Source organism: Papaver somniferum, chromosome 11, assembly GCF_003573695.1.
Source record: "Papaver somniferum cultivar HN1 chromosome 11, ASM357369v1, whole genome shotgun sequence".
Lineage (NCBI taxonomy): Eukaryota > Viridiplantae > Streptophyta > Magnoliopsida > Ranunculales > Papaveraceae > Papaver > Papaver somniferum.
The window spans coordinates 79,839,724-79,863,326 of record NC_039368.1 but is presented as its reverse complement, the minus strand read 5'-3'; the positions used below and the strand labels follow the sequence as shown (position 1 = coordinate 79,863,326).

At 36.9% G+C, this 23,603-nt stretch overlaps 3 protein-coding genes, 1 long non-coding RNA gene and 1 pseudogene across 4 annotated transcripts; 2 read left to right on the top strand and 3 right to left on the bottom strand.

The window, feature by feature from the left end:
• Positions 1-2,902: 2,902 nt before the first annotated feature.
• LOC113324638 (serpin-Z3-like) lies at positions 2,903-4,574 on the bottom strand. The gene is made up of 2 exons (XM_026572936.1): positions 4,154-4,574; positions 2,903-3,438 (listed from the first exon to the last, which is right to left on the bottom strand). Exons 1-2 carry the CDS (start codon positions 4,572-4,574, stop codon positions 2,903-2,905), a joined length of 957 nt encoding a protein of 318 aa, XP_026428721.1.
• Positions 4,575-12,716: 8,142 nt separating this feature from the next.
• LOC113324637 lies at positions 12,717-15,946 on the bottom strand. Its single transcript, XM_026572935.1, has 5 exons — positions 15,772-15,946; positions 15,517-15,669; positions 15,394-15,429; positions 13,948-14,073; positions 12,717-13,102 (listed from the first exon to the last, which is right to left on the bottom strand). Exons 1-5 carry the CDS (start codon positions 15,944-15,946, stop codon positions 12,717-12,719), a joined length of 876 nt encoding a protein of 291 aa, XP_026428720.1.
• On the bottom strand, positions 13,573-17,939 carry LOC113323689 (annotated as a pseudogene).
• A 2,064-nt stretch (positions 17,940-20,003) lies between these two features.
• LOC113322544 lies at positions 20,004-20,418 on the top strand. Its single transcript, XR_003347207.1, has 3 exons — positions 20,004-20,059; positions 20,166-20,215; positions 20,402-20,418. It is a non-coding gene; the product is annotated as an uncharacterized LOC113322544 (long non-coding RNA).
• Positions 20,419-22,457: 2,039 nt separating this feature from the next.
• Positions 22,458-23,167, top strand: LOC113324636 (L10-interacting MYB domain-containing protein-like). The gene is made up of 2 exons (XM_026572934.1): positions 22,458-22,523; positions 22,625-23,167. Exons 1-2 carry the CDS (start codon positions 22,458-22,460, stop codon positions 23,165-23,167), a joined length of 609 nt encoding a protein of 202 aa, XP_026428719.1.
• Positions 23,168-23,603: the final 436 nt, after the last annotated feature.

Genomic DNA, 23,603 nt, shown 5'->3' with positions numbered 1-23,603 from the left:
TAATTCAATATATGTGTACATTTCATTTCTGATTTGTTCACTTCACTCTTATCAGGTCAGATGTGCAGCTCATGTTCTTGGCATTGTGACAAGAGATGCAGTCAGACTCTACAATAAGTCGATATGTAGGATCAGGTCAGTTATCAAATATGTAACTAGATCTCCTGCTAGGTTGAATAGGTTTAAAAATTATTGTGAATTAGAAAATATTGAATATAAGCAAGGTTTGATCTTGGATGTGAAAAGTAGATGGAATAGTACTTATTTAATGTTAGAAGCTGCTGAAAAGTATGAAAAGGTTTTCAAAAGGTTAGAAAAGCATGATAGGGACTTTAGACAGAAGTACATATTTAAAGAATCAAGGAAAGATGCTTTACCTGATACTGATAATTATGACATGGAAATTGATAATGCTTTTGACGATTACTCTAGTTCTGAATCTGAAGGGGAAGTTGAGGATGATTGCAATAAAAAGGGGAAGAAAAAGACTAACAGCAAGAAGAAAAAGCCTCGTCAACATGCTCCATATAAAGAGGATTGGAAATATGCTAGAGGTCTTGTGAAGTGCTTAAAGATATTTTTTGATGCTAATGTTAGATTTTCTGCCTCCACAATTGTTACAACTCCTGGTTTCTTGTGGGAAGTAGTACTCATCCATGAACAGTTAGTTGAGTTTAGAGATAATGCAACTAATGATCCATTTATTGCTCGTATGGCTGATATTATGTTTAAAAAGTACAATTTTTATTGGGGTGCTTATGAAAAGATGAATTTTGTCTTGTTTTTCGCTCAACTGTTGGACCCAAGAGAGAAGGAGAAGGGTTTAGAATTTGATCTTCAGTGTTTATATGAGAAAGACCTTGTTAGGGTTAATACAGTTATGAGACAGGTCAAGAGGGACTTTAAGATACTCTTTGAAGAATACAAGTCTTTTCATTCAATTAATGAGGAGGTGTCAAGTTCATCTAGTAGTGTTGTAGTTGAGAACTCAGTTATTGCTCCAAATGGTGGTCGACTTGCTACTCTTCAGTCAAGGAAGAAAAGGCACAAGAAGAACCAATCAGCTGCTGAGGCAACAATAACAGAGTTGGATATGTATTTAATGGAAGTGTTTGATGAGTCTGAATCGAATGGGAACAATACAGGCAAGTCTAGTTTTGATATTCTGGCTTGGTGGCAGGCTAACAGTAGCAGGTATAAGATACTTTCATGTGTTGCAAAGGATATATTAGCCATGCAAGTGTCTTCGGTTGCCTCTGAATTAGCTTTTAGAACCGGAAAGCGTGTGCTTAGTCCATGGAGAAGTTCTGTATCTCCAAGAACAGTTGAGTCTTTGCTCTGTTATCAAAGCTGGTTAAGCAAACCCATTGATCTTGATCTTTTAGCTGATTATGTACCAGATGATAACTCCAAGGATGAGGAAGGTAATATAAACTTTTCTTTGTTTGATTACTATTTCAGTATTCATGTGTTTGTTCGATAATACCTTGTTGATTACTCCTTGTTCTTTCTGAACAAGAACATTACCATTGGGTTTTAAGTCTTACTCTCCATGCCTTATGTTATTTGCTGACAATCAAAGACCCACATTCACACTTGATAAAGCTTAGAATGTCAATGTATTTTTTTTATTATTGTCCTTTAACAGAGATTGCTGGTTATCTGTGCCTGTTGTTAGATTTCAACTCATGCCTTTTATGCATAAACTGAAATATAAATTGTTGTTGCAGACATCTTGGGTGTAGTTCAACTGTCAGAGGTCTTGGATGCTTGATGCTTGGAGATGGAGTTCGTTTTTTGTCGCTCCAAACTTATGAAAGTGGTCAATTGCCAAAGCCGAACTGCTGAAATGCTGTTTTTTTTGCTTTGCTTTCTGTTTTTTCTACTTGAACTCTTAAACATTTGATGTTGTTGAACTTAGAAGTTTAAAGATTTTTCTTAAAGTATGTATGAATTCAGGTCTTAACATGCTTAAGTCTTAACAGTTAAAGTTTTTAAACTTAGAACTTTCAAGATTTTTTGCTTTGCTTTCTTGTTTTTTTTTTTACATATGCAGTAATAAGTATGCAGATATGCTACAGGTAAAAAACCGGTCCCGTCCCGTACCAAGTTAAACAGGTACAGGTACAAAATACAGGTACCGTCCATAGGGTGGTACAGATACTGAGTCATGCAAAAACACGTACCGTCCCATCCCATGTGCAGCCCTAACCCCCCATGTCAACTTGAGGCCAAAATGCGGAAGAACGGTCAAACATTTGTATTTCGATATGACTAGAGAATTCCAAGGATCTATATGTATGCACAATTTTCTATTACACGTTTTAAACGAGTAGCCATAGCTAGCTCTAAGCATGAAATGACAAAAATTATTTCCTCTCGTGATACACCCAAATGGAAAAGCACAAAAACCCGAATATCCCTGTTCTACTCTTTTAAGAAGTCATTTTCAGAAACTAACGATACACTCTTTTATCTATTTATTTTTTTTTGCTTTCCAATAAGTTGGCTTTGTATTTGTACAAGTTACATTAAATTTTGGTTATGAACCCAACTTATAACTTATTCACTTCTAAAAATCGGTTTTAAAAAAGAAAAAAAAAGTAACTAACATATTTAGAAAATTAGAACATCAAAAAGGCATGGTACAATTAATAATAATGGGCTTAGCTTAGTGAATTCAATATGGAGTTCCGTGGTACTCATTCTAAAGAGTAAGACATCGATAGCTATTATATAAATTGTAATTGAACATAAGTAACATTTCAGTCCACTGAAGTCACTGACAAAGAACCCGAGAATTCAAAAAAGAAAAAAAATATTCAAAAAGGAAGATGTTCTAGGTTACGTGCGTAATGAAACTAAAAAGAGACCTAGCTAAGGAGAAAATCCCATGACACCATCACAAATTTAACAAAGGTAAAAAAGGGTTAAGGACATGCCCCATGAACAACACCGCACCACTTTGCATTTCTCGTATTATGAACATGAAAGGATGATCTGCCATAAAATCGACACGAGGAGGTGGTGCAACTGTTGGAGCCGCACGTGCCCCATACGCCCCCGCAAAAGCAGTAGCAGCAGCGGCTTCAGTTCCTTCTTCATCAACTTCAACAAAACACTTGTGAAAAACTTTCGAAACATGAAGGTTACCGGTAATATTCACCATCTCCGTCAGCTCTGCTTTGGATGGATCAAAAGGCAAAACTAAGCCCAGTTCCTTGAGTGCTTTTTGTGCTTCAAAATTAAAAAGGATTTTGAACTTCGGGACCTTGAATTCTCCTGTCGGAACCAAACTATGATTGCGAGGGACATGCTTTTGCAGAAAACGAGTGGGATTAGAACTCAACTTAGTTATAAGTTCACCAAGCCCATATCGTCGTTCAGGTAAAATTATATGCATACAGAAAATTGGAGAACGAGCATTTTCATATGTTGCTGAATAATCGTACGGGGGTTTAAGTACTCAGAACTTTTCATAGAAAGTAATATACTGTCTTGCTATAGATGACATGAAGGGTACTTGTACTGGTTTTTTACCATGCGGGAGATAGAAATTCGACTTCTCGGTTAGAGACTTAATAAATTTATTTTCGTTCCAACATCTTTTGAAATAGAGTGCATTGGCAAGTTTAAATTTTGTATTTGGAGCGACTGATCCGCCAGGAAGAAGATTTTGGATTAATCCATTCGTTTTCTTTTCAACCCACTTATTCACCTTGATCCGCATATCTTCTCTCTACACAAAATATATTAAAATCATTAAAACAACAAAAATGAGTAGTTTTAGACAAGCCGTGATTTCAAACATCACAAAAACACTAGGTCCTAACAGTATAAAAAGAAAGTCTGACATATTTTATTCTTTTTTATCGGAATTTAGTACCGATGAGTTTCGAAATCAGGTCATTTGCATAATCACCGAGATAATTTACCATATTACTACAAGTGACATCAATAATTAGTGTATTTTCCGAGTCACTGTAATACAGTGGTAAAGTCGCTTTGAGATGATATCAAAATCTCGTCAACAACACATTCTTTTTCAATAAAAAATAGGTAACTATAACATATTTAGAATTCTAGGCATGTTAAGAAAATAGGAAAAGATATATACAAGCAATAACAACAAATTAAGAGTTATCTAGATTACCTGGTTTTTGAAATCCTTCAGCTTCTGCTTTATATACCGCGGTGGCAACTTCTTTGAATGTGGGTTTAATAGGACAAGATTCATCAATCCAAGCACCATTAACAAAAGCAAGTTTGGGTTCCTTCCGTGTCCCACATAACGAGTCAATGAGTTTAGAATTAGCAGAATTCAGATTGTCGAGGCTTTCAGAGTTGAGGAAGCCTAATATTTGTTTCAAGGTTTCACCACTTGCTCCAGATGCAAGTAAACCTAGAGCAGTGTCTATTGATAATGGAGAAAATACAAAATTCTTGTTCTTCGTCGACTCGTTTAACCAGACATCTTGCACTAGTTTCATGCATGAATTGGTTGTACTTACGATTCTAGTTTCTGTCGCAGTTTTTCTTGGAATGTAATACGTTGATTCTGGTTTGTTTTCCATTGTTTATCCATGACGTTTGAATGGTGGAACGTAATACGTCACTTCTTGTTTGTTTTCCATTGTTATCATTGTAAGGAAACGATGGGTTTCCTAATTTGGGTCAACTTCCACATATAATATGGGTTGCCTAATGGACCATGGTTTCCTAGTATGAGTTGGTTTCCTAAACCAAGAAGGCTAATACTTGGGAAACAAGTTTGTGACTCCTATATAAGGAGGTCTAGGATAAGTGTTTTAGTCATGGAATCCTCAATGTAAATCTCGTAGAGATGTGAGGGATTCATTCCACCAATTGAGGTGGTTATGTGAGAGACCTAATGGTGGAAGGAGTAAATCATTCTGGTGTTCATGGGATACTTATCGATGTTGGAAGATACGTCATTATGGCGTATTCGTATGGAGATGTTGGTAATACATCTTGTTGAGGAGAAGATCATATTGGTGGTGCTGGATTAGATTATTGGTGTTGAGCAAAAGGCGTCCATGATAATTTATATCAAGGTGTGCAGAGAAGATCGTCTCGTTGTGGTAGATAATGTGGTAAACATTATCTCGTATGGGTGAAGATGCTACTTTGGATCTTATAGGGTGCTTGTGAGAGTTCTTATGTTCGGTCACGCTGTGGTGAGTTGATGGATTGATTTAGTCAATCAGTTGTGTAATTCTCAGTGGTGATTCTATAATGAATAAAGAAGTCGTAGGCGTTTGGTGGATGTAGACAATATTACACACATTGTATATATTGTTGAACCACGTTAAATCCGTGAGTACTTTACTTCTTATTGCTTTGTTTATGGCTTGCATATATGTGGTTATCTTTCTATTCTTCTTATCCTAGATTATAGTAAGGTTCATGGAGAAGTCTGAGAGATCAAGTGTTTCTTGTTAGATAATATTTTTCCACAAGATTAGCACGTAGATGGCTCTGAACCCCAACAATCGGTATCATACCATTAGGTTAGATACCAATTTCCCCAACAATTGGTATCAGAGCTTTAGGATGGATAGAAGATTCTGAAGAGAGAAGTGTTGGGTTTTCTGGTTGGCAGAAGATTTTGAAGACGAACGATTTGGTTTCATCAAGTATGTGAGGATTTGATGTTACAGCTTCCGAAGATGCAGAGTTTGATGTTTTCAAGTTAATATGAGATTTGATTTCATCAGTTTTGGGAACAAAGCAAAGTGAAGTGTACTTCGAAAGGAATGGGATTATATCAGGTGATCTACATTCGATATGGTCAAGATGTATGGTCGTGATGTTTATGGTGCTCTACGTTGGATATTTGACATTGATACTTATTGGAGCATAAATCATATACATGGCTTCAAGTAAGTTTATTTATTCTCTATACTTCGTACCATATTATTGTGATCTGTTTGAAAGACATGCGTAGATTGGTTTTCAATTAATCGGTGTTTGCTTGGAAAGACACAAGAAGACAAGAATATCGTAGTTGGGATAAAAATATTGATTTGTATGTTTGTGGAAGTAAAGAGCATGTCAAAGTCTCATTATTGTTCCAAACCAAGGAAACAATATTTTGGTTATCAATCGTCATCAATTGGATTATGCTGCTGCTTGTATTTAACCTGAAGTTGAAGAATGTGAAGATGGATTCATACTCGTTCTAGCTTAGTTGTTTGTTACAATAAGGATATGGGAAAATCTCGTTGTAGGTTTCATTTTGGAAATATTGTCCGTTGGCCAGGGTTTGATATGTTTCAGTTGTGAAGAGTTTGATTTTTCAGTCTTAGTATTTGAAGCGTGTGGTTACAAATAAGTTGCATGACAGTGATTGTTGGATGAGTGTGATATTGGTTGTGGTGGAGCTATAGATTCTTCTTATTGTATAAGAAACATTTTGTCGACACAGTTTGTTAGGGTTTGTTTGTCTGTGTTGAAGTTTGACATTGTTTCGGGTATAACAATGTTTTGGAGTTTCTCTCGTACTGTTTTCGGTTGAGAAGCTAGATAGTTTGTGATCTTTTGATTTTTGTCGATTGAAGTTCAGTCGAAGAGTTATTTTTGGTTGTACACCATTTTAAGTCGATCGGAGCTGGTTGAAGTGCAAGACCATTGTGAGAAACAGGTTGGTCTATTGTATTGCGGATACGTTCCTATTTTGGTAAAGACCCATTGTGAGGAATTAAAAAGGTATCGCTTGGACACTTCAAGAGTTTAAAGAATAAAGATACAATACTACAATGTATATGGTGGTGTGGCTGGGAGCTAGAGCATACTACTTGGAGAAAACACGGTGCATGAATTCGAGTGGGCTACAATTTCGGCGTGTTTTTCCATCAAACTTTTATTATGAATTGGATATTTGATTTCTTGATGATCAGTGTGAGACTTTCTGTTGGAGAGAGAAACATTATAGCAATGGTAATATTTGGGGGTTTGCTCATATACTATAGTTATTGAAATTGATTTCAATAGTGACAGAGCCTGTAGAGATGAAGGTAGAAATTTCTATTGAGAAATTTTGTTCAACAACGATATAAATTCCGTCAAATTATAAAAACAACAGTTTCTTTAATTTCTTAGAGCTTGAGGAAGTTACCCAAGGTTTCACATTATGGGTGTGTGTGATTGGGTCTTTGTGTGAGGACGAATTATCAGATTTCGAACGTTGGTGTACGTTTTGGAGCAAGATTGGTAAAGGGATATGCATAAGAGAGAATGTGTGACATTATGTAATGTTACAAGGGTAACAGTAAATTCTTCGAGGATGGTCACAGTTCTATCCGAGTCCGATTGTGTTGTGGTTTGACTGTCATGAAGTTGAAACTACATGCTTGCTTAAGAAATTGATAAAAGACTATCTTGACAATTATGCCTGTAAAAGGGACATTGTTGTCAAAGCTCGTTGAGGTTGCTGAAGTGGTGTAGTAAAACGATTGGTGTGTCAGTTGTTGAAGTCTCTGTGAATATGGACACGTGTTTTGTATGTATGCAATGGTTGAAGATATGATGAGCTTTTTAAAGGAGTAAAACTCAATTGGGGAAATATGGTCGTAGAATCATGATCCAATCAGAGATAGGCTTGTAAAGAAAGATTCATAGAGATGAGCTCGAGATTGGCACGCAGTGACAATGATCCGTGGATTGGTTGTATTTGGTGCTGGTTAGAGTCATGCTCAATATCCTTTGGTACATACAAGATAGTTAGTTTCTTGGAAGCTAACATGGAGGCCGGTTTATTATAAAGTAACCTGAAGTATCTCGTTAACTCGCTTTCATGGACATGCTCGTGGAAAAGAGCAAGTATGTGATCAGTTGTTTGAAGAATCAATTTACTAGGCTGGAGTTTAGAAACGAAGATGAAGACTATGGTTATGCTAAGGTAATGCTTAGGCATATGCATGAAGGCTACTGTGGTAGTTTTATTTATTGATCGATTAGTTATGGATGTCAACTCTAACGGATGTGGTACGCAACTTGGAGTTAGTGGCTTAGAAGAGCGGAACATTAACTTAGGTGGAGAAAATCAAGCCAAGACGGAGCTGTGTTCGTAGTATGGAACAAGTTCGAAGGTGGCGAAGGCTCAAATGCGCATAATGACTGTAACTAAGTTCGATTGGTAGCATATGGATAACGATCGTGTATGGTCTAATTGAGTTGGCATGCAATACACCTAGAATGGTGCCAATCAATGTGGAGTTGTCAACATAAAGGAGTAAGGTGTTTCTCAAGATGTTGCATAACGGATGATCATATGATGATAGTTGTTGAGATGGTCAGATTTTTCACCGTGGTGGAGATTTGTACAATCACCGGTAGGTTGGATTGTTAAGTTTGAGTTGGTGAACTTCAAGTTTGGTTTGCTCTCTTCTGGTGGAGGTTCTATGGAACAATTTGGATGAACTACATTTCGGTTTGATTCCTATTGAGGATATGTAGGCAACCAGTGATGGTGCAATCGATGTTCATAAGATAGAGGGATAACAGTTGATCGTATCATGCATGAATGCATGATCCGAGGTGGAGAATAGTAAGGAAACGGTGGGTTTCCTAAATTGGGTCAACTTCCATATATAATATGGGTTGCCTAATGGACCATGGTTTCCTAGTATGAGTTGGTTTCCTAAACCAAGGAGGCTAATACTTGGGAACCAAGTTTGTGACTCCTATATAAGGAGGTATGGGCTAAGTGTTTTAGTCATGGAATCCTCAATGTAAATCTCGTAGAGATGTGAGGGATTCATCCCACCTATTGAGGTGGTTATGTGAGATACCTAATGGTGGAAGGAGTACATCATTATGGTGTTTATAGGATACTTATCGATGTTGGAAGATATGTCGTTATGGAGTATTCGTATGGAGATATTGGTAAGACATCTTGTTGAGGAGAAGATCATCTTGGTGGTGCTGGATTAGATTATTGGTGTTGAGCTAAAGGCGTCCATGATAATCTATATCATGGTGTGCAAAGAAGATCGTCTCGTTTTGGTATATAATGTGGTAAACATTATATCATATGGGTGAAGATGCTACTTTGGATCTTATAGGGTGCTTGTGAGAGTTCTTATGTTCGGTCACGTTGTGGTGAGTCGATGGATTGATTTAGTCAATCAGTTGTGTAATTCTCAGTGGTGATTCTATAATGAATAAAGAGGTCGTAGCCGTTTGGTGGATGTAGACAATATTACACACATTGTGTATATTGTTGAACCACGTTAAATCCGTGAGTACTTTACTTCTTGTTGCTTTGTTTATGGCTTGAATCTATGTGGTTTTCTTTCTCTTCTTCTTATCCTAGATTATAGTAAGGTTCATGGAGCAGTCCGAGAGATCAAATGTTTCTTGTTAGTTAATATGTTTCCGCAAGATTAGCACATAGATGGCCCTGAACCCCAACAATTGGTATCAGAGAAGTAGGTTAGATACCAATTGCCGCAACAATTGGTATCAAAGCATTAGGTTAGACACCAATTGTCCCAACAATCAGAAAATCTTGATATTGCAAAAACCCGGACCAATCTCTCCTTTACGTGTGTGTATATATAGAGAACTTGTTCAATCGGAGTTTCCAAACTTGTTTCGTTTCCAAAAAAGCAAAAAAGTCTGAGATTGAGCCGTGGTGGCTGGACACGGTTGAAGACTTTAAGCTGTGTCCGGTCCAAGATTTATAAATCTTTTAATCTTTTAAGAAGAAGATCACCAGAAAGACAACTCTCTTCATAGCGAACAACTACAACTTTCTGTCCATTAACAAGAAGTTGTTTGGAAAAAATTGAAGATAATCTTCCAAGCATATGCCTGAAAAAGAACAAAGAGATAACTCAAAAACTCAACTTAACTGAGTTATAGACGACATTACATTATCTATAAGACGATCAAACCTGTATGAAAATGGGAATATGATGGTAAGTAAATATATTATAACTTCAATGAAAAATATTCACCCAATACCCAATACGAGTTGTGCATGCCACAAGTTGGGATCTGAACCATTAATTTAATTTAAGAAAAATGTCGCTTTCAAGTAAGGAGATATGGATGTCATGAAGTTGATTATGAGTGAAGTGACTTGCTCTGGAGACAATTAACGGGCTTTCTGAATTCAATGGGGAGTTACATGGTCCAAAAGAAATTATCTATGAAGTTAGAATGTGGAAAACCGATTCTTGATAGTCATTGTAAGGAATAAGCCATACATAGCCATTGTAATTGAAAAAATTGTAATTGAACATAAGTGACATTTTACTCGACTGGTCTGGAAGTCACTGATAAAAGATCTGAGACTTCAAGAAAAGAAAGAAAAAACAGTCGAAAAGGAAAAATGAGATGTTTTAATTTGTGGAATGAAACTTAAAAGAGACCTTAGCTTGGGAGACAATCCCATGACGGCATCACAAATCTAACAAATGATTAAGGGCATGCCCCATAAACAATACCACGCCACTTTTCTCCTCTCGTATAATAAACATGAAAGGATGATCTGCCAAAAAATCGACACAAGGTTGTGTAACTCTTGGAGGCCCGCGGGACCAAGACGCTACCACAAAAGCAGTAGAAGCAGAAGCTTCAGTTCCTTCTTCATCGACTTTAGCAAAACACTTGTGAAAAACTTTTGGAACATGAAGCTTACAGGAACCTTCAATATTCACCATCTCCGTAAGCTCTGCTTTGGATGGATCAAAAGGCAAAATCAAACCTAATTCCTTGAGTACTCTTTGTGCTTCAAAATCAAAAAGGATTTTGAACTTCGGAACCTTGAATTCTCCCGTTGGAACCAAACTCCGATTGTCGGTGACATACTTTTGCAGAAAGCCAGTGGGATTAGAACTCACCTTAGCTATCAGTTGACCAAGCCCATACTGTCGCTCAGGTAAAATTATATACATAGAAAATCTTGGAGAACGAGCACGAGCATTTTCATATGAATAATCGTACGGGAGTTTAAGTACTCTGAACTTGTCATAGCAAGTAATATATTGTCTTTCTCTAGATGACATGAAAGGTACTTGTACTGTTGTTGAATCACCATCCAGGAGATAGAAATTCGACTTCTTGGTTAGGGGCTTAAGAAATTGATCTTCGTTCCAACATCCTTTGAAATATGTACATTCGCCGGTATAAATTTTGTATGTTCATTGACTGATCCGGCAGGAAGAAGATTTTCAATTAATCCATCCGTTTTCTTTCCAATCCACTTATTCACCTTGCTCCGGACATTCTCGCTCTAAATAAAATCATTAAAAACACATCAGCATCGCATTCTTTAACTATCAAAAAAATAAATAAAAAAACTAACATATTTAGAACTTTAGGAATGTTAAGAAAATAGAAAAGGATAAAAACAAACAATAACAACAGATTAGGAATTTTGTAGCTTACCTGATTTTTGAAATCCACAGTTTCAGCTTCTGCTTTATATATTGCGGTGGAAACTTCTTTGAATGAAAGTTTAATAGGACAACATTCATCGATCCAAACACCACCAACAAAAGAAAGTTTGGGTTCGCATAACGAGTCAATGTGTTTAGAATTAACAAAATTCAGATTGTCGAGGCTTTCAGAGTTGAGGAAGCCTAATATCTGTTGTAAGATTTCACCACTTGCTCCAGAAGATAGTAAACCTAGAGCACTGTCTATCGAGAATGGAGAGAACACAAAATTCTTGTTCTTCGACTCGTTTTAGCAGACATCTTGCACTAGTTTCATACATGAATTGACAGTACTTTTGTTGCTAGTTTCTTTCGCAGCAGTACTTTTGTTTCTAGGTTCTTTCGCAGTTTTTCTTCATACATATAACCAGTCATCTTGCACTTCTGTCGCAGTTTCTCTTGTTGGTGTTGTTTCTGGTTTGTTTTCCATTGTTGATCCATGACGTTTGAATGGTGGAATGTAATACATTACTTCTGGTTTGTTTTCCATTGTTATCAGAAAATCTTAATATTGCCTATATATTGTATCAATCTCTCCTTTACACGTGTGTGTGTGTATATAGAGAACTTGTTCAATCGGAGTTTCCAAACTTGTTCCGGTTTCCACAACAAAACAAAACAAAAAGAGTCTGAGATTGGGCCGAGGTGGTTGGAAAAGGTTGAAGGCTTTAAGCTGCGTCCGGTCCAACGAACAACTACGAATTTCTGTCCATTAAGAAGAAGTTCTTTGGAAAAAATTGAAGATAATCTTCCAAGCATATGGTGACGAGCACCAACGACAACTCGATTAGTGCAGATGCCACGTTTTTGTACAGAAAGAGAATTCGGATCCAAATATAGCCTGGCAATGAATGAACATCGTAGATCAGTCTCAGTTTCATTTAGTTCATTCATCTTTTGTCTAATGACTTGTTTTCCGGAATTGTGCATGCCACAAGTTGGGATCTGAACCATAAATTTAAGTTAAGAAAAATGTCACTTCCAAGTAAGAGGAAGGAGGCATAGATGTCATGAAGTTGATGATGAGTGAAGTACTATGCTCTGGAGACAATTGAATGTAAAAAAATCTTTAGGAAGGTGGAATGTGGCGAATTGATTCTTGATAGTCATTATAAAGAATAAACCATACATAGTTATTGTTGTATATAAATTGCAGTTGAACATAAAGAGATACTTCAGTCGACTAAATCATTAACAAAAAATCCGAGACTTCAAAAACAAAAACAAAAAAAAAGTCCCATATCCGCATCACAAATTTAACAATGGATTAAGGACATGTCCCATGAACAACACCACACCACTTTGCTCCTCTCGTATAATGAACATGAAAGGATGATCTGCCACAAATTCGACAACTTTCGAAGCCGCGCAGGCCCAACTTCCCCCTACAATAGCAGTAGAAGCAGCGGCCACTGTTCCTTTTTCATCAACTTCAACAAAACACTTGTGAAAAACTTTCCAAACATGAAGCTCACTAGTACCATCAATATTCACCATTTCCGTCAGCTCTGCTTTTGATTGATCAAAAGGCAAAACTACGCCCAATTCCTGGAGTGCTCTTGATGCTTCAAAGTCAAAAACGATTTTGAATTTCGGAACCTTAAATTCCCCCGTTTTCACGGTATTCTGATTGACTGGGACACATTTATGCAGAAAACCCGCGGAATTAGAACTTATCTTTGATATAAGTTCACCAAGCCCATCTCGTCGCTCTGGTAAAATTATATACATTGAAAAACTTGGAGCACAAGCACTTTTATGTGTTGCTGAAATCTGTATGGGAGTCTAAGTACTCTGAAGCTGTCATAGCAAGTAATATATTGTCTTCTTGCAGTAGATGTCATGAAGGGTACTTGTACTGTTGTCCTCCCATCAAGGAGATGGAAATTCGACTTCTTGGTTAGGGACTTGGTAAATTGATCTACCTTCCAACATCCTTTGAAATAGAGTGCATTCGCCAGTATAAATTTTATACGCGCAGCGACTGATCCGTTAAGAAGAAGCTTTTGTTTTCTGTTCAACCCACTCATTCACCTCCATCCGCACATTTTCGCTTTACATAAAATAAATAAAGATCATTGGAACAACAACAACAACAAAAAAGTAGCTTTAGACATGTTCTCTTGTTTTTTATACTGGGAAATTTAACGCTGATGAGTTTCGAGATCAGGTCATCCAGAATAGAAAAATATTACAGAAACCCTATTACTAATGATGTATCAATCTCTCCTTTACGTGTGTGTGTATATATAAAGAGAGAGAACTTGTTCAATCGGAGTTCCCAAACTTGTTCGGTTTGCAAAACAGAAAAAAAGCTTAAGATGGAAAGAATGAACTTGAAAAGGAATGGTTTTGAGATTGGGCCGTGCTGTTTGGACACGGTTGAAGGCTTTAAGCTGTGTCCGTTCCAGGTTTCCTTTTGTGTACCTATAAAACTCATAAACTCATGGTTTTGAAGAACAAGACCAGCAGCAAAGACAGAACTCTTCAGAACGAACAACTACACCTTTCTGTCCATTAAGAAGTTTGGCAATACTTGAGGATAATCTTCCAAGTATATGGAGACGAGCATCAACGACCACTCTTGTAGAGCAGATGCCACTCACTGAAAAAGAACAAAGACACAATTGAGTTACAGCTATCCAAACCCTGATACAGGTAACAATGTAGCACGGGTGTCACCATAACATAGTAAAATTCCGATTCAGATAGAGAAAAACCTTTACAGATGACTGTCCATACCCCATATAATCGTACCCGCATGAAATTGGGAATGGGATTGGTAATCTCATAGAAAATAAACAGAAAACATTCATGGAAGTTTTGAGCTGGCTAGAAAATATACAAACACCAGTATCCATGATCAGCAAAAAAAATGAAAAGTCGATCAGGTATAACTTTAACAATAAACTGATAACTAAAAGACCAAACAGACAAACAAATCAATTGCAAACAATGAACTAGCATATTTCTGCCTCCAAACTTACTTCTCTGGAAATGAAACCCGAACTGAGCTAAATATGTTCACCCAATTTTTGTACAGAAAGGGACATGCTAACTAGTTAAATAGACAAAACAGACCTCTAATTGTTTAAATCTATGATGCCAACATTTTATGGCTCCATCTGCATGCATTGGTACACCCAAAAACCTACTCTGAGTGAGATTGCGACTGCTAAGGCAGAATCCCGGTAAAACTTAAGTTAATACTTAATAGTGTGTACCAAGATTATACAACTTAAAGAAAATCAAACCTAGCATACACTTTAAAATTGACTATAGAAGCTTGATAATTTTACAGGATAATGAACTAACCCAGCTTACATTTTCCCCAACAAGTATAGCGGCAAATGAAACACAATCACAACACAAATGCAGTATTACCTTGTTGTGTCTTCTAAAGCAAACATCTCAGCCAGGCTTTTTTCTCTTCACAACAAACAACCTCAACTTTCTGTTGATTAAGAAATTTTTTGGCAGTAATTGAAGATAATCTTCCAACTTCAAAGCATATGGTGACGAGACTCAACGACAACTAGTTTAATTCAGATGTCACTCCCTGAAACCGTTGTTTCTTCTGTCGTTGTGTTTACTTCAGCTCGGAGAAGTCCTGCCTAGGTTGAAGTCTAAATTAGAAACAGAAAAACAATCCATCTGGACACACCAAAAAAAAAAAACCCATAACCATATAAATTTCAGGAACCAGATCTTACTTAAAAAACATCAGGGATAACCCATCCTTTGGATCTTGCCATATTGTGGTGGGATAACCTCATAAGCCTTAAATCGAGCAAGGCAGCAGCCCCACGCTTGGTCTTGTGTGGGAATCATACTAGAAACAAACAACTTACAAAAAATGCCAAACATTAAATCAAATCCAAAAATCAAAATCAAACTTAGGTTAGGTTTTTTAAGAGAAACTTACCCACGGATACTCCTCCAAAGGATCTTAGCAAGAGCCCTGAAATGAATAGGAGCATAGGACCACGAGAAGGTTTAGTGTTCATCTACTGCCTTAAGAAAAAAAGATAGTACTTCAGCTTCTGACAAACAAGACCACCAGAAACACAGATCTCTTCACAATGAACAACTACAACCTTCTGTCTACTAAGAAGAAGTTCTTTGGCAAAATTTGAAGAGAATCTTCCAAGCATATGGTGACAAGCACCAACGATAACTCGTTTAGTGAAGATGCCACTCCCTGAAAAAAAAAACAAAGAGATAACTCAAAAACTCAACATAACTGAGTTATAGCTAACCAAACCAATAAGACGACATTACAGATATGTTCTTCACAAAATACCTGTATTTCCTTGTAACCAGCAAGCAGCGTTGATACAAGTAAGACAGGTGTCACCAAAACATACTAAAATTCTGATACAGACAACTTCAGATGGAGAAATACCCTTCCAGATGACTGTCCATACCCCACAATCGTACCTGTATGAAATTGAGAATCTGATGGTAAGTAAATACATTACATAACTTTGATAATTCTATCTAAACCAAGCACATTTATATCCCAACATTTAAGAAAATACACAGAAAACGCTCATGGAAGTTTTGAGCTGGCTAGAAATATACAAACACCAGTGTAACTCTAACAATAAACTGATAACTAAAAGACCAAACAAACAGAAGATTCGACAAACAAATGACCTAACATTTTATGCATCCGAACTTACTTCCCAGGAAATGAAACCCAAACTGAGCTAAACGATGTTCTTTCTTTTTCTTTTCCCCAAAAATTATGAAATGCCACTAGTTCCAATGAGATCCCAATGAAAGCCTATTTGACATCAATTTTATCCAACTCCAGCTTCTGATACTCTCCACCATTAACAAGTGATCTAAGACCAACTTTTAGCTCGGCCAGACCCTCTCCCAAGACTGCACAAACAGGGAAAATGGGCACTCCTTGAACTCTAATCTTTAGTTGTTCCAAAACAGCCTCTGTTCCTTCCTCATCGATTTTATTGGCTACTACCAAGGATGGCAGATCTGATAAACCCTCTTGATGAAACCCAAACTCTAAAACCAAGTCTCTAAGCTGTTCCCATGGAGGTATACCTTTTAGTGCTGCTGCCAAATCTACCACATAGGCCAGAACTTTTGTTCGCTCAATGTGCCGTAGAAATGCATGCCCAAGTCCACGATTTTCATGAGCTCCCTTTATAATTTCAGGAATGTCAGCCACTGTGACAGAGAAGAAGTCATTGTAGTTCAATTTTCCTATACTTGGCCTTGAAGTTGTAAACGCATAATGTCCTACTGTAGGTTTAGCCTTCGGTATGGCCCCTAGAAGCGTACTTTTACCAGCATTTGGCATCCCAACAAGACCCACATCAGCAATACTCTTTAGTTCTACGACAAGCACAGATTCTGAACCAGGAAAACCAATTGATAGTGAAGGCAGATCTTCATCATCTGACACTTTACTCTTGAACTTGGAATGCTTCCCAAAAGAAATATTACCTCAGCCACCATCTCCACCACGGGAAACAAGAACTCGTTGGCCTTGTTTTGTTAGTTCTGCAACATTGTATTGAAGTTCTTCTTGTTCTTCCATATTATCTTCATCTAATTCAGTTTCATTTGTACCATCAATATTCTTTAGGTCTTTATTCTCAGTCTCACCAATTTCGGAATGGGAGATCAGTTCTTCCTTGTTGACGCTAGGTCCGCATTTACTAAAAGATGATGCAGTTTGAAATTCAGTGGAAGAAGCGCACGAAGTTTCACACATGCTAGCCGAACTTCCGTTGCTTCTTTTAAGGGTAAACGTTGAGGCATCCGGATCTTCCATGTTCAGAACTTCCACTGCATCGGAGGAGTGAGATTTAGTTCTCTGATTGGAGCCGGAGGTATCAACCTCAAGGGCACCAGGGATTTCCCAGGGATCCAAAGCCTTCAATGAACCATTTTTAACAGCAGAAGGAATCTCACCGTACACAAGATGAATAACAGTATCCACAGGGACTAGAACAACCTTGTCCACCCCTCAGCTTCCTAACATATTCTTAGGTGCTCCATGTCCACCTCTTTTTGCATTCATATGATGCCGAAGATTCCTGAAGTCCCAAACTTTAGGAGAGCATTATAGGATCACATCACCTCCTCTCCCACCACTTCCACCATCAGGTGTGCTTTGACGTTCGCTTCGACTGAGGCGAACACTATAACACCCATTGCCTCCATCTCCTCCTTTAGCCCAAAGCCTCAATCTGTCTATCATCCTTCTCTCTTGCAGAGGAGCAAGCTTTGGTTTCTTAATCGGAGTATCTGAATAAGAAGTGGAGGAAAAAAAGCATCCATGGACACTGTCTTGATCTTCTTAGAGCTTCAGATTTTGGAATGCCTGCTGAGCGGCGCAACCACATCTCTCCTCTTAAGTAGTGTTTTGATTTTAGAATCTGAATCTGAACTGCAGGATCTTGAGTCATTCGGTGTATACTGAGCCCATAGTGGAAGTACCCTGGTTTCCAGAAGAGAATGTTTAGTGAATCAGCTATAAACAGTATTCAGCCAATAACATATTTTTGTACAGAAAGAGACATTTTAACTAGTTATATTCAGATCCAAATATAGCCAATGACAGTGAAAAGACATCTTAGATCAGTCTCAGTTTCTCAAACTGGAGAGATCAGGCGATGTAGATTGAAAAATGCACCTGTCTAACCAAATAATCTTCATGGAGGGGTAAAGAGAGCTCAACAGCCTTATTCAAACCAATTTCATTACTTCCTTGACAAATACAGATGTTCAACAAAACACAAATTATACCAAAACCTAGGTTTCAAATCAACACAAAAACTACTATTATCAAGTTGAAAGCAACCAAAATCATTTCTTTCCCTCAAATTATCAAACAGTTCGTGTGCACCCACACATTTCACATCTCATAATAACACAAAATTGAGTACGAAATTCTAATGAACATACCTCAATCACTTCGAATTATCGCCACATATCAGTACCCCAACAAAGCCATGACTTTAGAAACTGAGTAATTCAAACCATATTGTTAGACCTTCCAGCTGTCTCCTAATTATCTAAACTGAAAAATCAGCAAGAAAGACAATCAAACCCATATGGAATTGGTTATTAAACATAAAAATATAGCCCAAACAACTAAAAAAAATGGTAGTTACCAAAAAGTTGAAAAAAAAATAAAAAAATAAAAATTGAGACCAGATCATTTGACCAAAAGGAACAAATTCAATAAAGTCGACCATTGGTACCCTTGTATATGCCAGTTGTGTTGACCTAGAGTTAGGTTATCGACCACTGGTTCCCTTGTATATGCCAGTGTGTTGATATTAGTCAGACTAATATCTCAATCCATTAGGATAGGTTCATTTTGGCGGAGGCCTTCAGACAGATATGGGAAACGACGTTCACTTAGTAAACATCAAAACCATCTATGTTTTTCTATATCCATCTTCTTGATCTATCCATGTGATTAGTTTTGACTCCGGATGTTGATGTCCATAGTGCAACTATCTGAGTAGAGCTCTGTCACTTTATATGAATTTTAGTATGCTTGAGTGCAAACTCGTGTACAACAATTGGAATTTCGCATCAGGGTACTTCTTCCTGTAGTCAATAAGTATGCCAACCAAGGAGATTCTTTAGTGCCTTCCAAGGTTCGTTGTAGATAGCTAGGGTCTGGAGTATAAAGGTTTTGTGGGTATATCTCTAGTAAGCCCTCCCGAGACTATAACTCGGCCACTAGGGACACTTAGGGGTTTAAAGGCTTATTGCATACGCTAAATGCAATCGACGATGCCTCCGACAGTGAATTAGGATTTTATTTTCTATTTGATTTGCTCGAGGACTAGCAAATAATAAGTTTGGGGGTATTTGATAGACGCATTTATGTGTCTTATATAATCTCAATTTTATATATTATTAGTGCTCGATTTTATATTTATTATGGCTTTTTATGTCCCTGTAGGTATTTTTGGAGAAATAAGCTTTTGCGGCGAAATTGGCTAAAAAAGTGGTTTTTGCGCTCGTGGGAGAAAATTACTATACGGACCCTCACTTTGGATAAGGGGTAACCCATTTCGGGCATGTGCTAAAGGGAGACCGGGACTGGATAAAGGGGAGGTCACTTTCCTTCCCAAATTCAAAAGAAGAAAATTGGCGGGAAAACTAGCTTTTACGCCTGGCAGATTTATGGTTGGATTATTGGACGTGTTTTAATGAGATTCAATGGCCTATTTTCATGGGATGGACGTGATATGGATATACAATGCTAATATGGGTGATTTCATGGGCTGAATTTGGCTAGAATAGCCGGAAAAAGGAAATCAAGGTTAAGTTACACACGGGTCCCTGTTTGAAGCTATTTTTGGAATTCTAGGGAGATTAAGGGCCTGTTTGGTAGTGTTTTCCAAAACAGTTTTCACTTTTCAAAAACAGGGAAAACAGAAAACAATGAGAAAACGTGTTTGGTAGCAGTTTTTCTAAAAACGTTTTTTACTCGTTTTTTGTTTTCGAAAACACCTAAAATGAAAACAACATTTCATCGTTTTCATTTCTTCCTTCTTCTCCTTCAGAAACGAGCAGAGAATTTCCCAGAGGAGGTGAGTTGATTTTGTTTTCATGATCATTTTCATGATTTTGTTTCGATTTCTTTTAGGCTATTAGTGAATCTCCCTTTGGACTAATCGGGTGTATGATTTGAAGCAGATGGGTTGATTGATTTGGTATCAAGTTCTAGGGTTTGCAACAATTTTTAGGTATGAATATCTATTTCAATTTCTGGGTTGCATGTATGATCTCTTTTCGATTTCTCTACGGTTATTAGCTAATCCCCTTTTGGAATAATGGGTATATGATTTGAAACAAATGTATTGATTGATTTGGTATACGATTATTAGAAACCACCATTCCTGCATCTTTTAATTGTTTGTATGTTACTGCAGATTCGATTCATATTGTTGCAAAAGAGACAAGGGAAAACTCGTCTTGCAAAGTATTACGTTCCTCTTGAAGAATCTCAGAAGCACAAGGTTGAATACGAGGTAATCTATCGCTCATATCTGGGCAGTTAAATTGCTCCTAATCTAGAATTTAATGATTCTGTAATACATATTGTTAGTCATATTCCATAAATAAAAGTCTATGTTACATGTTCAGGGTTCGACTTTCAGTTCTAGCTGTTTTGTTTCATGTACCATTAAACATGTTATTAGTGATGGTAATGAAATTAGGAGTACCCGGTGTAGCAATGGCATCAGTGTTAACAAATTTGAATATGGTGATTTTGATGTTTGGTTATATTTACATATCGGGAAGATGTAAATCAAAATGGACATTTGGGTTTAAGAATGTGATTAGTGGGTTAGGTCCATTGTTGAAATTGGCTATACCAAGTTGTTTAGGGATTTGTCTTGAATGGTGGTGGTATGAGATTATGATTGTCTTGGCTGGGTATTTGCCTAATCCTACTATTGCTGTTGCTGCCACTGCTATTCTCATCATACCACTAGCTTGATGTACACTGTTCCTATGGGTTTCGCTTCTTGTGTTTCTACCAGGGGAAGTACAAATTTACCCCGGTGTAGCAATGGGGATAACTAATTTGGGCATGTCTTCTTTCTTAAACAACTGAAAGGTAGGAAATAATATACACCATCTTAGGACTGAAACAAACTATATCTAAAAAAACAAATTCAAATGTCGTAAGGTACAAGTTCCGCTTTAATTTTGCTTAATTACTCTGTAATCATGGAATTTTGCAGTATGTGACCTTGATGTTGTGAGTAAAATTTCACATTAATTTTGCATTATAAGCATTACCCTTAACAATTTTTTTGTGGATTTAAGTAAAATTACATGTGAAAAGCCGCCCAACCCTCCATGGCAGGAGTTGTTCAAGAAGAACTTGCAATTGTATCTTTTATGAATTATTATTAGTGTATTTCTTTGTAAATGATCAACAAATGCATACTCTACCCATATTGCCTTATGTTAATTGGGGTATTACAGGCAATGTCTAATCATGGGTACGAGATATGTCTACTTGGATCCTGAACAAAACTAGATAGGATTTGTACTTGGATTTCGTTGAGTTTAGTTACCATTAGCCTTCGAGCCTGGGTTTTTTCAATGATTGACTACTGCATGCTGAATGTCATCAACTCCTTGACCATATAAATCAACTTAACATGGATGTTTGTAGGTAGAAGAATATGCCATTTGTGTTTTTATACTGTGGATTTTTGAAGGCTCACTTAGGAAGATGGGGATAGCTACACTTAAGCTTATGAAGGGGATTTTTGGGAATGGGAGATGAATACATTTTCTAAAACTAGGGATCCTTACTGGCTACTGTTATTACAATTCTTTTTTTTTCTTACGTAAGTACCATGTGGTGGACTACACTGAATTTTTAGGATCATTCGTACGTCATTTTATCTGGGAGTTTGTTAACAACTAGTTGTAACTGTCAGTAGCACAAATTTCATGACTAAATCAGCAGGTTGCTTGATATTTCTCTTGCTTTACAACTGATTTAGAAGCAACAACACTAAGCCTGGACATCAATGCATTAATTATTTAAGCAACACAGTGATTTATTTATTTTCTATTTAAGTAAACATGTTTTGATTTTGCATAATATTTTTAATCTTGTTGCCTTAAAATTCCGAGTTATGTGATTTTGCATGCCTGTGAGCTTTAAGTTTTATACAATATGTATTTTGTAGAAAAAAAGATGGCTTCTCTATCAAGTGATGATAACGTAGATGATATCCGCACATGGCCACAATATATTGTGGATTACTTTGTTCAATTGGTTCATGATGAAGCCAAAATGGGTTACAAACCACTACATTGGAGAAGAAGAAATGGGGAGAAATAGATAATGCTCTCTTTGCTAAGTTTGGTAAGAGATACATCATTCCAAAGTTGAAAGCTAAATTCAATTGACTGCGTATAGAGCATAGGGAATTTGCAAGGTTAGTGAGTGATACTGGTATGGGTTGGGATCCAGTTGCAAACACGGTCACTGCAAGTGCTGATGCTTGGAAGCGTTACTTGAAGGTATGCGCATAAATGTTTACACTAAGATATTTACTTGTACATAATATAGGTACATAATATAGGTCAAGAGTATAATGCATATGTAACATTCCCAAATGCAGAAATATCCTGGTGCAAAATCCTTCCGTAAAAAGGGGTTAGACAATTATTATATGCTTTGGGAGATATTTAATAACACAACAGCATCTGGAAGCATGTATAATGCATCAACACGGTCTCCTCCTGACTCAGACACCGAAAGAGACTTGGAAACAGAATTCCTTGGAAAAGGGGTACATGTAGAACCCGCTAGCTCTGGAGACACGAGTCACCCTTCATCACACACAAAATCAAACATACAGAGACGTGCTTTAGAACTTCCTATTGATCTTCCTCAGCGAAAGGCGACTAAATCATCAAGGTTTGATGATGCACTTGTAGCATGGACTGAAAATCTTAAAGTTAAAGATGAAGTAACAAAAGCGAAGGCTGAACGTAAGAAGGATAAGGAAGTAACATCTCCTATTTGTACCAGCACCGAGATATCATCTATTGAAGATTGTATGGATATATTGGACAACATGGAAGGAGTGGAAGATGATGTATATCTCAAAGCCATTGACAAGTTCAGAAACCCCGACTATAGGAGAATTTTAAGAAAATGAAAGAATCAAGGAGAATTATGTGGCTTAAGAGTTTGTAATATGTTTTTTTTTCTTAGAAACTGAACTCGGTTAAGGGTTGTTGAGTGTTGTGATTTAGAACTTGAAGTTACACTGTGACACAATATTTATGTTAATGTGAGCTTGGTTTTGTGTGATTTGATTTTTTTGATAGTAATTAGTAATGGGTTTATGTTGATATCAGTAAAATTTTCTTTTCTATTGTTATTCATTTTGCTTGTAATAACAATATGTGTTTGCTTTGTGTAGGGACTGTACCAAAGGAAGTATTTGGAAGAGATTCGGTTGTACAAATATGAAAAATTGTTGTTATGTGTAAAACATTTGTGCAAGCTCATAACTACTTTTTGAATTGTTAGTTTTAACATATAACTAATTTTAAAAAATATGTTTTTGAAAACAGCCATACCAAACAGCT